The sequence below is a fragment of the Mirounga leonina genome, unplaced genomic scaffold (genome assembly GCF_011800145.1).
Source record: "Mirounga leonina isolate KUSES-001 unplaced genomic scaffold, KU_Mleo_1.0 Mir_126, whole genome shotgun sequence".
NCBI classification, from domain to species: Eukaryota; Metazoa; Chordata; class Mammalia; order Carnivora; family Phocidae; genus Mirounga; species Mirounga leonina.
The window spans coordinates 25,448,731-25,463,307 of record NW_023270314.1 but is presented as its reverse complement, the minus strand read 5'-3'; the positions used below and the strand labels follow the sequence as shown (position 1 = coordinate 25,463,307).

The following is a 14,577-nucleotide window of genomic DNA, read 5'->3' as shown; positions in this document are numbered from 1 at the left end:
TGTCAAAGGGATGAGGAGCCTTCCAAGTCTAGCTGTCCCAGACTCTCCTTGACTTTTATCCCTTCCAAGAACTGGGCTTGGCCGGAGAAGATGAGAGACCACTCTGTTGAGTTCATCTCAATGGCATGTCTGGCCAGAGCCCGTCTTTCTGCCCCCTAATCATCACGGGGAACACCCTACCCAGGGCAGGACCAGGCCTGGGGATTCGGGCCCGGGGCAGGCCTGGGTCCCGAGGCCCCTGCCCGCCCAGGTTCTCAGGCTCACAAGGCAGGCATTCCCACTGTTTCTCAACTATTCCTCTCTTTGGATTCCCAGGTCTTGGACTCTGAACCCAAGCACTGGATCATGCCCTTCCTGTCGCTGGGAAAAGAAGAGAAACCCCATTTACTGAGGACTCAGTCTGTGCCAGACCATGTGGCAGGTCAGTTGCAAGCATTATGTCATTCGATTCTCATAATAACTTTGTGAGGATGAGGATGAGAGTAATAGTTGCCAACGTTTATTGAGCAGCTACAATAAACATGGCTGCTTTACAGCAGTCTTCACATTCAGTCTTCACGCAACACCATGGGGTAGCTATTACTATTCTTGTTTTGCTCATGAAGCTATTGAGGCATAGAGTCATTGTGAGACTTGGCCGCGGTCACATGGCTAGTGAGTACTGGGCTGACGTTAGGGCGCAGTGGTCTGACCACAGGATCTTTGCACCTGACGTTGGTTGGAGGAGAGGTGGCTTGTCTGAGGGGGGCAGACTCAGGATTTCTCTCCAAATTCCTATCCCCTCTACTCCTCTTATCCCTGGGGACCAGAAACATTTAAAGATTACCCTCGGTGTCATTTCTCTCCTTCCTGCCATCCCTCCCAACCCTTCTTGACTTTAGCCCCCGGTTTTACACTCATCTTCTCTCGGTTCATGGCCTCTCCCCTCCTGCCACCTAGCTTCCTGCACAGCATCCTGGTTTGTTGTGGTTCAGATTCCTGGTTCTTGGCTCCCACCAGTTCCAAGCATGGTCCTGAGCCCTGAGTCCACTTCCTCAAAGTCCACATGGGCAGTCCCCACTCCGGGTGATGCCAGGCTCAGACCTTATGGGAGGGGTTCCGGAGACTGTAAACTCAGGAATGCGGGAGCTTCCTGGATGCCTCACTGCCACCAGCAGTTATGGGTCTCAGTGGCTCTGCTTGGTGAAAGCGTTGCCCCCAGGGCTGACTTTTAACTCCTCTCCTGGCCTGTTATTTCTCTGCTCAGGTCTGCAAGTTTGAAGCTGTCAGGGAACAATCAGCCCCCTTGCTGGAGGAGGGCTGGGCCGCCCACCCTACGTCCGTGTCTTCAGAAAACAGTTAGGGTTTGGGAGGGGATGGTATCGCCCTGAATGACATACAGAGTCTGGAGGACGGACAGAGCTGCCCAGGGGCTTGGGCTTCTCAAAGAACACATCCCAACAAGAGGCAGGATGAAGTGGGTAGAAACACCAGGATGGAGTCTGGCTGGCAGTCTGCCCCCCTTCATCCCTCCCATCTCCCCAGCCCAGCATTCTTCATTCTGGAAGCAGGGAAGATCTGATGTACTCTGGGCACTCTTTGTGGCTCGGAGAGGAGGAGGATCATTCTGTGCTGCATCACCACGCGAACAGAGGGCTGGACACCAAACACATTATACATGCATTTAATAGACGCATCCCAGGGAGGGAAGAGAGAGAGCCCGCACTCCCAGCAGGCAGCTCATGAGCACCGTGAGATGGGGGGGCTGCCAACCTGGCATTGAGACGGCCTGGAAAACACCCACTTCCCATCTCTGCATCCGGAAGGTGGGGAGGAAGAAGGAGGAGCTGAAGGGAGGGTCTCCACAAGATACGCCCAATGTGAATCTTGAAAGAGGGTGGGCATCGGCTCAGAGAGGGTGGGGGAGCACTCTGGGGACTGTCAGGAGGGCGGAGGCTGGCTTAAGCTGGGGAATGGGGTTTAGCCAGGACGCCAGGCTTCCTTCCCGGCAGCACAGGTGGGCCAGGGGAGAAGAAGGAGAAGGACCCAGGTATCCTGTCTGCGAGTGTGGACAGGCCAGGTCAGCAAGCGGGCAGGCTTCAGGGCAGGGGTCGGGGAGCGGGCTGGCTGCACTTAATGCTTGTAGCTCTTCCGGCTGGAGGATGTGGTGGAGACAAACTTGACGCCAGAGCCACTGCCCCCGAGGCCCCGGCTGCTACTGGCGCTGAAGCCGGAGCCGCCCAGGCCCGCACCCAGGCTGTGCCCAGCGCTGGTGGTGAAGGAGTAGCCGCTGCCCCCGCCGAGACCAAGGCTTCCGCCTCCAATGCTGCTTCCACCACCGTAGCCACTGGAAACGGTGGAGGTGACCACAGCTGCCGGAAGACAGGACACAGGGTCAGAACCCAGGGCACCTGCAGTGTCAGGGCCTGCGCCCCGAAGTCCGTGGGGTGGGGATGGGTTGTCTGGTCAGGCAGCTGCTTGCATCCTTCCAGCTTCCCCACCTACTCAGTGAGAGCTCTAGCCTATGCTCAGAGCCTGGTTTCCCCTGGGCCGTAATGCCGGGCACGCTCCCCGTCTGGAATGGCTTCCTGCCTCCTCTCTGCCACTGGGCGCCTCGCTTTTCCTTCCAGAACTTAATGGAGACTTCTGGCCTCCAGGAAGCGATTCTGGTCCACGTGCCTTTCCCTTTGACCCCATCACACTCCCTGCCACTCTGTCCCCATCTCCCTCTGTGGACCTGGCTCTGGTGTCTCTCTTTCTTTTTGGGGGGGGGGTCACGTATGCACTTCCCTTGGTGTCCCCAGCCTCTGCACCCTGAATCCCAGAGTGGGGCTGGAGTAATCTTGCTAGACCAAGTGACAGATGACCTATTGGCCAGCCAACTCTGCTCCCATTCTCCCCCTCCACACCTGCTCTTTTCCTAACTTTTATAACCACCCATCACCTTCAACATCCAGTACCCTACACTGGGCTCTTCAGAAGGGAAACAAATAGAAATGGACTGTTACAGAATGAATTGTGTCCTCCAAAAAAATATGTTGAAGTCCTCACCTCTAATACCTGTAAATGCAACCTTATTTGGCAATGGGATCTTGTAGATGGAATCCAGTTACAATAAAATCATTAGGGAGGGCCCTACCCAATAGGACTTGTGTCCTTATAAGAAGAGGAAAGGCATCCACATGAAGACAGACACATGGGGAAAGGGCCATGTGATCGCAGAGCCAGAGATTGGCAGGAGGCAGGGCAGGGAGCACCAAGAGCTCTCCAGAAGCGTGAGACAGTTCATTTCTCTGGTTTGAAGCCAGAGATGTGGCAGCCCTAGATAACAAACACGGACTTTCAGGCGCTTTCAAGAGAAAGGGAACTTCACAGGTTATGGCAGCCGTCCCCAAAACTAGCTTTGGGGGTCTTGGGGGCCGCTAGACAAGGATATCAGCGAAGGAGGACAGCTGGGTAGTTCAGAGGGCTCTGCCTTCTACAATCATCGGTTAGTATAATCATCGGTTTTGTGAATCTTGCATCAAGAGAACCAAACTCACTTGTAGGATGCAAGCTGTAAAAGTCACCCCTGTCGGCCTCACGACTCCAGCAGTGAGCTCTGAGAGTGACTTCTGCCCTTAGCAGTACGGGGCTGCGCCAGCTTGCTAACGCCTCTCCTGTTCCCGAGCAGCTACACCCACCTGCCCTTATGTGCTCTCTCTGCCTTGAAAAACCCGGGTAACCTTCTGCTGTTATACTCTGCAGAGTAATACAGAGCGGCAGGGCTTCTCCCCACACTGCTCAGGAAGGGGTGGCCTTCCTGGCCATGACCTTGGGCCCAGCGTGGAGCCTCCCTCCAAAGACTGAGAGCACACCAGGGTTTTATAAATCCTGTCCGCAGTGAATGCTCATGTCTGAACTAGACTCGCACCCCTGCGAGAAAGGTGTGGGATCCCGGGGCGGGGCGGGGGGTGGGTGGGTGGAAACTGTGGGTCTTCTAAACCCATGCAGAAAGATCACAGCAAACTCCTCTCAGCCCCTCTGTGGTGCTCTGTCCCTTGCAAAGAGGTAAGAATTGGGACATTAAAGACTCTCTCCTAAAACAAAACAAAACAAAACAGACTCCTACTGTGGCTCTCCTTTTAAGGAATTCGAGACCTCAAACCTCAAAATGAACCCTATCCGTGAGGTCCCCTCCGATGCCTCATGCATGCCCTCCGCCCTCCCGCACAATGCCACTTCCCCTGCCCCAACCACATGCACACCAACTGACACAGAGGATGTCATACTCACAGATGTTAACTGGAGAAACGCCCTCTCCGCTCAGCCTGATCGGGGGGAGGGGGCAGAAGGAACGTTACTATTATGTCCAGCAGCTCGTGGGCATTTGAAATCACATTTTTGCAATTAAGCACATTAAAAAACCCTTTATTATTTTTATTGCAGCAGTAGTGGAGGTTGAAATTATTTAAATACTAGTAGTATTAAAAATAATAATCTAATGAATGACATAATGCGGAGTTTGAGGTTCCTAGGAGGAAAACCTGTAGTCTCAGAAATACATTTTTTTGGTTCAAACTAGGTAGACTCCTGGAGAAAATTAAAGCTAATCGTACACTAGGGTCAGTTGAGAAGGGAGGGCTCCTTTAAGGAACAAGAAGATTTCTCTTTCAACAATGGACTGTTGTCATGCATGGGGCAGTGCTGGGGTGATTAGAGGTGTGGAGAGGAGTCTGAGTCATAAACATAACAGTAACAATAATCGACCTGTTATTGTAGCAAGAGGAGTAATTTTGCTTTTGCATGCTAGGACAGAACTGACCTTCATTCATAAACACGGACTTAGAACGTGAAAAAGGACTACATACCTGTTACCTCCATTAGGCCACTTAATTGTCTCCATGACCCCGTTAAGTAGGTTTGATGGATGGGGAAACTGAAGCTCAGAGAGGTTAATTAACTTGCCCATGATCACAAAGCAAGATTTGCAGCCAGACTCCTTTGGCTCCAAAGCCCGTATCTTTGGCCACTAAACTGAACGATCGCTGGCATTTTTCAAACACTTGTGTATCGTGCATTGTTCTAAGAACTTCATGTGTATTCCCTTATTTTAACCCTCTTAATAACATATGGGATAGAAAGCATGGTATGGATCTTCATTTCACAGGTGAGGAACAGAAAGGTAAAGTAATTTGCCCTCGATCACATAGCTGGTAATCAGCATAACACAAAACTCCTACTGAGCTTCGGGGATCAGATGATTTGGCCTCTTTATTCCATCACTGAAGAATCTGAGGACCAGAGAAAGGAGACTGACTTTCCTGAGTTACGTAGTTAGTTAGTTGTAGGCCTGTCTGCCCGAATCCTGGGACAGTTTATTCTCAGCCCAGAGCCTTTCATACCATATATCCAGACCTGCCACATAACCCAATTGCTGATAGAATTTGATTACTTAGGACCTGATCAGATCCTAGATTTCTATGGGGTACGAAAAGCAGTTGTACTTCAAATAAGGGCATTTGATAATGATTTACTGGCCCCCCCAAAAACTGCACCTGTTGTTTTGGTTTTTTTCCCTCATAGCCCAGTTCTATTTTTGCTCCCCTTTCCAGGAGAGGAGGGGGCCGCAGCAACCTGAGACCTTAGGAATGCTTGCTTAGCTGCAATGGATAATTGCATCTGTCCCCCCAGTCTGTCCCCACCTGCACTCCTCGCCCTCCAGCAGCTTGCGGTAGGTGGCGATCTCCACATCCAGGGCCAGCTTGACATTCATGAGCTCCTGGTACTCGCGAAGCAGCCGGGCCATGTCCTGCTTGGCCTTCTGCAGGGCCTCCTCCAGGTCCACTAGCTTGGCCCGTGCATCCTTGAGGGCCAGCTCTCCACGCTGTTCTGCGTCAGCAATGGCCGTTTGCAGGCTGGAACACTATAAAAAGAAGAGGAAGCCACGAGCCTTACTGACAGCCCCTGGAGGTGCGGCGTGTCTTGGGCAGGAGTCCTGGAAGCATGGTGGAAAGACCCGGGAGAAATGAGTGTGCAAGGAGCTCTTGGCCCTGCCAAAACTCTACCTGCTTCTTGACATTGTCGATCTCGGCTCTCAGCCTCTGGATCACCCGGTTCATCTCAGAGATCTCTTGCTTGGTGTTTCGGAGATCATCCCCGTGCCGGCCGGCTGTGACCTGCAGCTCCTCGTACTGATGGAATTAGAGCAGTCAGTCCCCTCATCAAACGCCTGGGCTGCGTACTCTGCGTGTGCACAGCCTGGCCCACACATTCACTGATGATTCACACACTCCTTCGCTCATTCATTTGGGTGGTATTTCTTAGGCACATCTACTTGCCAGGCACATGCTAGGCTCTGGGAGTATCACAGAGAGCATCATCAGACCCCTGCTTACAGTTTATTGGGGAAGATAGATGTTAATGAAATATTATTGAATTTATAGTTCCAAACTGGGATGAGTGCCCCTTAGGAAATGAATGGGTAGTGTAACAAAGGAATCTGACCAGATATGGAGTTGTGGGGTGGGGGTCGGGGAAGCCCTTCCAGAGATAGAGGTGCTCGAGCTGCGTGCTGAAGGATGGGAAGGAGTGACCTAAGTGATAGGCTGGGGAGAGAACATTCCAGACAGGGGAGACAGCCTGTGTGAAGACCCTGGGGCAGGAAGGAGCATGATGAGCTCTAGGAGTGACAAGGTGACTTGGTCAGTGTCCTTTGGGGATCCCGGTCATGGGGCATACATCCAGACCCACGTTACCATGAATTTTGGTAGCCCTCCAGACCTCAGTGTTGGGGGAGCAGAGGAGAGGTGCAGGGAATCGGTGTTAGATGGAGCCAGGCTGGAGGGGTCACAGTTCTGAAGACTTTGTAACAAAATCCCCCATCTGAGGGAGCTCTCTGCCCTGTGGTGCATATCCAGGATGTACTCATTTAGGAGAAACAAACACCCCTGTCTCCTGCCCACACCTTTCCCAGGGAAGAAGAGCCCCTGACCAAGTGAAGATCTGGCTGGCTTTGAAAGTGCTGAGTGGCCCAGCTCCTCCATTTCTAGATACACATGGTTTAAGGGAACAAGAGGCCCTGCCTACAAAAGGAATGGTTCACTGTAAATTTCAACCACTGTAAATTTCAACTTAGGCGCATCTCACCTCCACTTACCATCTGCCTCTGCAGGGGGCGTGCCTCTGCATTGTGCACCCCTGGCCCCTGACATCCTCTTCCTTCCTACCGTGTTGCAGTGGTAGGGACCAAGGCAGTGGACACAGCAGGGCGAAGGATGGAAGCCACATGTAGGTGAGCAGCTGGCCCTGAGACGGGTCTGCCCTGGGTAGGGAGCTGATCTCATGGATTGGACTATCCAGTCTACTACACCCTCCAACGCCAAACCTTCTTCTGGCCATCTGTGACTTTGGACAGTAGCTCTCCGTTGTCATCCCAACCCCCCTCTTCTTGTTCAGCCTTAAATACCTCCCCCATCCTTGGCAATCTATTGTCCCTGGATGCTTCCAAATGGAAGGAAGACCCACCTCTTCTTGGAAGCTTTTTATTAACATGGTCTTTTCCCTTCCACGACCCCTCCATTTACTTCCTGGTCTCTCAGACCAAAAATAAACAGTTTATTTATTTACAAATCTGTAACCCTGCTTGACACATAGGTGTTGAATAAATAAGCCATCTAGAAATAGCTATATGACTAGTCCTCCATTGTTATGGAGTCTCACCCAGGCCCAACCAGATCATAAGTGATATGGGGACGAGGGCTGTCCTGAGCACCCAACATTGCTTGATCATATGTTAGTGTGTATGGTTGGGTTTCTACACCCATTTCAAGGTGATTTTTCATAGCACCAGACACTTTGGCCATGTTGAAAGAGACAGAAATGCTCATGTATTCCTGATGCCTGTGGCTAAGAGTTAAATGATTATTCGGGGCTTCAGATAACACTGGTCTTGGAACCTATCATAGAGGTGTCCACGCTCACCTTGGTCTGGTACCAGGACTCGGCCTCGGCCCGGCTGCGGTTGGCAATGTCCTCATACTGGGCCTTGACCTCGGCGATGATGCTGTCCAGGTCCAGGCTGCGGTTGTTGTCCATGGACAACACCACGGATGTGTCACTGACATGGCTCTGCATCTGGGACAGCTCCTGTGGAACCAGAAAACTCAGCGTCACCAAGGCATAAAAAGAAAGGTTCTTGAAATCATGCGACTGACTACCTGTCTAGGTCATCCCTAGCAGGGACTCTTCCAGCCCTTCTCTGGGCACTCGAAGCCATTTAGGGACTCCCATGCTGAGCCCTGAGAAGTTTCTGGGTCACAGATCAGTGCGATGGGTCTGTGTCTCCCCGTATAGCTTCTCAAGACCCCCACCTGTGTGTTTTCTCTGAGTATGAAGAGTGGATCAATGTTCTCTGGTCCAAATTATATTGAGTTGACTATGACATATGTTGATTCATATGCCAGCATAAAAGGTTCCTTCAGGATACAGTGAGTTTGGGGACCCTGCTTCTCCCTGTACAGTGTGACTTCATCACTCTCCACTTCTCTCTCCCCTTCAAAGACCCAGGTCTCTGCCTTCACAGTGGCAGTGCCCAGAATGAGGCATCTTCAGAGGGCAAGGAGCACCCTGACCAACGAGCTGAGGGGCAACTTGCCTTTTCTGAGCTTTTCTGGAAGGGGAGAGGGAGAGGTGTGTCTCGTTTCCTTGAGAATGCTACCCAAGGCCCTGGAATTCGAGAATCAGCTCTCCCTGCTTGCTGTGCTGTGGGGCAGCAGGTGGGGGGGCGGGGCGGGGCGGGGAGCCTCAGAGCAGGAGTAGGGTTTACTGTGGCAAGATTTCAAGGAGTTCTCCCAGGTGCCCGTGACCACCCAAGCCCCAACTTTGAGCCTCTGGGGCAAGATGCTGGATGGAGGCCCCATGTAGATGACATCCTCTGCAGCATCCTTTTCTTTCCAGGCTCCAGACCTAGGAGGGACAAAAACATTTGCAGGCTCTTACGGCCTCAAAGACCATCCGGAAGAAGTTGATCTCATCAGTCAGAGAGTTGACCTTGGCCTCCAGTTCCACCTTGTTCATGTAGGCCGAATCCACATCCTAGAACAACAGCACAGGATGCTCCTCTGAGACCCCAGCCCCAAGCAGTGAGTCCAGAAGAAGTTGGACAGACTGACTCCTCCCTGGCCCTTCCAGGTTAGATTTTAGCAAACTCTGAGTCTGGGGCTTGGGGTTGGGGTGGATGATTACAGAGAACTGGGGGCTTGAGTCCCCTGAGCTAACAGAAACCCTAGCAGGGTCAGGGGTCCATAAATACAGAGGGAGCATTTTGGCAGATTTGAGCTCTCCAGATACCCTCAAGGGTTATGTGCCATTTCTTGGGAGTCCCAAGGGTCGAGTCACTGCATACTCCAAGATTCAGTTTCGAATCTTCTCCTTTGAGAGACATTTCCACCCACCTTCTTTAGGGCCACAAACTCATTCTCGGCAGTGGTGCGCTTGTTAATTTCGTCCTCGTACCTGTAAGCACAGAGGAGAGGGGGCGTGCTGTTGAGCAAGCGTGCAGCTGAACTCTTCCCTGGCTGAGGAGCGTTTCTGGTGTAGCAAGAGTTAAGAGACCTCAGATCCTTTCTAGCTCTTCCACTGACCTGTGCGTGACTTGGGGTGATTCACTTAACCTCTATTTCTCCCTCTATAAAAGGGGAATCATTTCTTCTGCCAGAAGTTTTTTTTTTTCTTCTTCTTCTTCTTCCTCTTCCTCTTGTAAGACTAGAAGGCGAGCATGGAACTTATGGGAATAGCAATATGTACTTATGACTCCATCTTATTAGAGATGCACAATTGCAATCTTTCACAAATGTTGTTGCCTCAAGTGGCTGCTGGAACTGTGGGGCCGATTTTGCTTGTTCAGGAAGGAAGTGGTTCCTAGTAGATTTTGATGTATTTTCACTGAAACTCAGAGCAGCTGTGTGTATGATCAGCACGCTTTTAGTAAATAAGAGCAGCTCTAACTCAGAAACCAAGGGTAAAGCAGCTATGGGATTGGGGGGAGGGGACTATCCCTTTTTGTTGCATACCTCACCTACTGCAGCCTGGATGATGGCCAAATTTTGCCTCCCCCAGGAGGATTGCCTCGCTTACACTGGGAATGTACCAGCTCAATAATAGGGACCGTGCCAGCAGAGTAAAAGAATATTCTGGCTGTGAAACGGTATTATGCTTTCCAGAGTAGCCATGTTATTTTAGATGATGCCGACATCCCTTTGCGGTCATGTGGACAGATTAGACTAGGCTCCTTGTTAATAGTGATGCGTGAGATGAGAGTCCCTTTGTTACCCTACACCATGCTATCTTCAGATCATGGGATGATGACTTCAAGTTCCAAACCTCCCTGCTGCCACTGGTATTTGCTGCTTTGCACTTCGCTGGTCCTTATAAAAAGGAGTCCTGGGACGATTGTGTGACCAGAAGCCCGTCTTCCCCTTACCTAACTTTGAAATCTTCCACGACGTCCTGCATGTTCCTCAACTCAGCGTCCAGCCTGCCCCTCTCTGTGGTGACGCTGTCCAGCTGCCGGCGGAGGTCATTGATATAGGTGTCAAAGAAAGGCTCCAGGTTCTGCCTCACCGTCCTGGAGCCCTGCTCCTGAAGGAGCTCCCACTTGGTCTCTAAGACCTTGTTCTGCTGCTCCAGGAACCTCACCTGGTGGGAGGGAGAACGAAATCTTGAGATATTGGGGGGCAGAGACAGACACTCCAACTAATAAGGGAGAGAAGAAAAATCCACCTTTCACCTCATAACCATCTGTCAGCTCTATAATTGACAACTCCAAATCAGAATGAGAAAGCCCTCGACGCTACCTCACCATTCTCTGAGGCTTCCCTAGAACTGGTGTGGTGGGCTTGGAGGTCTCTAGGGGGAGACTCTACTCTTGGGTTGAGTGTCTTGACAACACCTGCTCTGGGTGAGGCTAGTTTGCTCAGTGGAAACTCCTCCTGTGGAGAACAACTTCATTCTTCCCTCTGTGTTGGCTGAACCAACCGCGTGTCTCGCAGGGAGGATGAGAGAAATTTCCACAAGGTCCTGTGGGGCCATCTGGCCCCACTTGCGAGGTACTTGTTGAGTGGATGTGTTTTTCCACAGGGAGGCCGTTGCATTACTGCTCCCTGTCCATGCAGGGGGCCTCTCCAAGAGTTCCTGCCACCTGACCCCAATGGCGCACATGCAGCCCCCCGGCTCACCTTGTCGATGAATGAGGCAAACTTGTTGTTGAGGGTCTTGATCTGCTCCCGCTCCTCTTTCCGCACTCGCTGGATGGTGGGGTCGATTTGCAGGTTGAGGGGAGTCAGGAGACTCTGGTTGACAGTGACCTCTTGGATGCCTCCAGGGGGGCACACAGGGAAGCCCGAGGCCCCGTAGCCTCCTCCGCCTGTGCCCCCATAGCCAAATCCACTGCTGACCCCGAACCCGCTGCTGGCCCTGCCACCAAAGCCACTTCGGAAGCTGCCGCCGCACCCCCCGATGGAGACCCGCCTGGTGCCCCCCAGGTTGTAGAGGCTGCGGCTCCCGAAGCCCGCCCCAGCGCTGCTCATCCTGCCCAGCCCCGCACCGCCTCCTGTGGAGCGGGCCACGGAGACGGAGCTGAAGCGGGAGCGGCCGGCCGCTGGGGTGGTGGCCGAGGCCGTGCTGAAGCTCCTGCGGCTGCCGGTCTGGAAAGTGATGCTGGACTGCCTGGACATGGTGGCTGAGCGAGGCCGGCGAGGAGAGCTCCTGACACGGGCGCGTGCGCCGGGGGATGGAGAAGACGGGGCACCTGGGGAGCCCTGGGCCGCCTTGGCTTTTATGGGCCTGCGGGAGGGGCGGGGTGCGGCCGAGGGAGGCCTCTGATGGCATCCCCCAGGCATTCGCCAGCCCTGAGCTCACGCTCAGCGCCCCTCCGAGACAGTGTCAAGGCCACTGGTTGGTTCCCTGGCATCCCTCCCCCACGTGGAAACTCCTTTCCAGTCGCAACTTGATCAGCAGACGAATGAGAAGCACGCTAATTGCTTTCAGTCATGTCCTAATCATGCATCTCCTAATGGACTCTAAAAACACTGCCTTGTTTCTAAACCACTTTCTTAGGCCTGGGACCCACTCTCTCCTGCGCAAACATCGTGTGTCAAAACAAGTGCCCACGATTCCCTGTTTCTCAGGCCTTCCTCTTCTCCGGCTGTGCTTCCTGCTCCTGAGCTTTTTCTCAGCAAGTGCCCGCTGTGTCCCCTGCCCCACGCTGTCCTTCCAGGTCCTAAAAATCCCGCTCCACGTTCATCTTTCTCAGGACACCACCCAGTTTTGATTGCCCCTTTGTTTTCCTCAAAGCTTCCTTCTCTATCGTGTAGGTCACACCTGATTTCCTGGAACAGGAGGGCGTGCGCGCACACACACGCGCATACGCACACGTACGTCCTGTCTGCTCCACTATGGGACTCTCGGGACCAGCCCCTCTGTCTGCTGAGGAGGGAAGTTGTGAGTGCGGGAGGATGGGTTTGAGTCCCAGCCCCACCACTTACTAGTCGTGAGACCCTCCACCAGTCGCGAACCTTCCCCCAGCCTCAGTTTGGGTGTCTGTAAAGTGGGGTTTGTGATGAGGATTCATGTGGGAAAACAACTGTTGCAATGCCTAGGACACGTGAATGCTGACGAAACATTTGTCGAGCCTCCGCTCCCTCTGGTGCCATCAAGCACATATGAGCGAAGAGCCCGCCGCGTGTCCTTCCCGTGGCAAGGCCGGTGGGGATTTGAAAGGAGCAACATACATGTTCTTTTTCTTTAATAACAGGCTTGTGGTCCTAGTAGGAAGACAGAATTGAAGTTCATTAATGTATACAAAGGTGGTGTACCATAAACTGCCTCCCAGCTCTGTCTGAGGTTGCCTTATTCCAGAAGCTTCCCAGACTGGCCACTCCGGCTGAAGGCCAGGGATCCCTGGCTTTCAGTCTTCATCAGGAGAGTGGAGGGCGCCCAAGACATTTGTCTTGTTTTCCCTGTTAGTCTTGTGGACTGAGCCCTACATCCCCGTCAGTGGACACTGATAGGAAGGAAGCCTGCAGACTCCTGGTCTCCCCTTTTTCTGCACCTCATCCCCCTGCCTCTACCCTGGGGACAGCCAGAGAAATTGTTAGATTTTCTTTGCTCTCGCTGACCGCGAGCTCCTTGCAGTGGTTTCGAAAGCTAGCAGGGCGAGAGAGGAACGGAAATGTATTCAGTTTCCGGAAACTGAGTCCTTGAATGGTAAATTTAGCAGATCAGTGGTGCCCAGCTATGGAGAAGCAGAGCCAGATTCCATGGTCTTCCCACACAGGTGTCCTTTCAGAGACACATGTGGAACGATGGGCTGGCCGACGTTCACCGGCCTGGAATGACAGCTTGGCACTTTCTTGCGGAGCTATCTCCTCCTTGAGGCTGAGGCGGGCAGGGGCGGGGGGAGCACTCCTCCGTTGAGAGATTGTTCGAGAGTCTCAGTTTCCACAGGGAACCTATGAATCATAGCTTGTGTTGATACAGGGTGAGAGGAGCAGCGTTCTCTCACCAGGCTGCCAGGGCGCGCAGGTCCGAGCCGGGTGGTGCATGCGTCTGGGGCGGAAAGAATAATCCTCTTTGTTTTCTGTAGGCATCGCATGATAATCTTTCTCCCAGAGAAGAGACATTTGTTTCCTGACCTGTGCTGAGTAAACCCTTCAGAGCTTTCCACGGAACAGAGACCGGTGGAGAGGCTTAGGGAGCGCCGTAGCCCGTGGGAATGGGGGCCGCTTCCACTTTCTCCCCTCACCCTTCCTGTGCAGGAGCTGACCCCAGTCCGCCTTCCTGCCCGGGTCCTTCCTTTCTTTCCCATGCCCTCTCCAGGGAGCCCTATTCCCAGGCATTACCTCTCATCCCATTTCCATTTGCCTCGTGTCTGGGGCTGCCCACTTCTTTCCCTCCCTCCTCTCTCTAATTTTTCCACCCGGACTGTTGTTTCCAGATCTAGACTGTCTCACTCACTGACTTTGGTGACATAGATGGAAATGGGTAAGTCTTTCACTTCTCTTCTTCTTTCACTCCCTCTTCTGTGGCCTTTGACCTTCATCGTGACCTTTTCCCCAGTGAACGATGTCCACATGAATGCCGAGGACACCTTAGCCTCCCTGACAGCCTGTGTCACCGTCCCCTTTAAAACCTCAAAACTTGAGACTATTAATACCTTCTTCTTTCCTTTCTGTTTTGATGTTCACCTCCTTTATAATTCTGCTTAAAACTCACCCCCAAGGAGGCTTCTCAGATTAACTGCACGCCGGTACTGACCGCTTTCTGCTTGTTTCCTGAGACCACCTGTGCAGGCTTGCAGGTCACTGTGTTTTTCCACCGCTTTGGTTTCCTGGTGGTCCGGGAGCTAGCTTACCCCTGAGGGTTAAGGGTGTTTTTCTCCCCCCCGCCCCGACTTGCCTCCTAGCACCCTACATGGAACTGTGGCAGAAATTCACCCGAGTTAGGTTGTCTAGTTTAGAGAAGAGCTACATACTCTTCTCTGTTCTCCACTTCTCCTGAGTTCCTACAACTCGCTGTTCCTGGGTCTGTCTGGAGGAATTTTCTTGAGGTTTCGGGGAG

General features: G+C 52.7%; 1 protein-coding gene across 1 annotated transcript; it reads right to left on the bottom strand.

Moving 5' to 3' along the window:
- Positions 1–2,112: 2,112 nt before the first annotated feature.
- On the bottom strand, positions 2,113–11,693 carry LOC118008480 (keratin, type II cytoskeletal 75). Its single transcript, XM_035002021.1, has 9 exons — positions 11,196–11,693; positions 10,442–10,656; positions 9,414–9,474; positions 8,959–9,054; positions 7,942–8,106; positions 6,027–6,152; positions 5,664–5,884; positions 4,255–4,289; positions 2,113–2,351 (listed from the first exon to the last, which is right to left on the bottom strand). Exons 1-9 carry the CDS (start codon positions 11,691–11,693, stop codon positions 2,113–2,115), a joined length of 1,656 nt encoding a protein of 551 aa, XP_034857912.1.
- Between the last annotated feature and the right edge of the window lie 2,884 nt (positions 11,694–14,577).

Coding starts and splice junctions, on each gene's coding strand:
- LOC118008480 (XM_035002021.1), bottom strand. CDS start 11,693: ATGTCCAGGCAGTCCAGCATCACTTTCCAGACCGGCAGCCGCAGGAGC. Junction 10,657..11,195: donor TTGCCTCATTCATCGACAAG/GTGAGCCGGGGG, acceptor CCCTCCCACCAG/GTGAGGTTCCTGGAGCAGCA. Junction 9,475..10,441: donor GTGGAAGATTTCAAAGTTAG/GTAAGGGGAAGA, acceptor CTGTGCTTACAG/GTACGAGGACGAAATTAACA.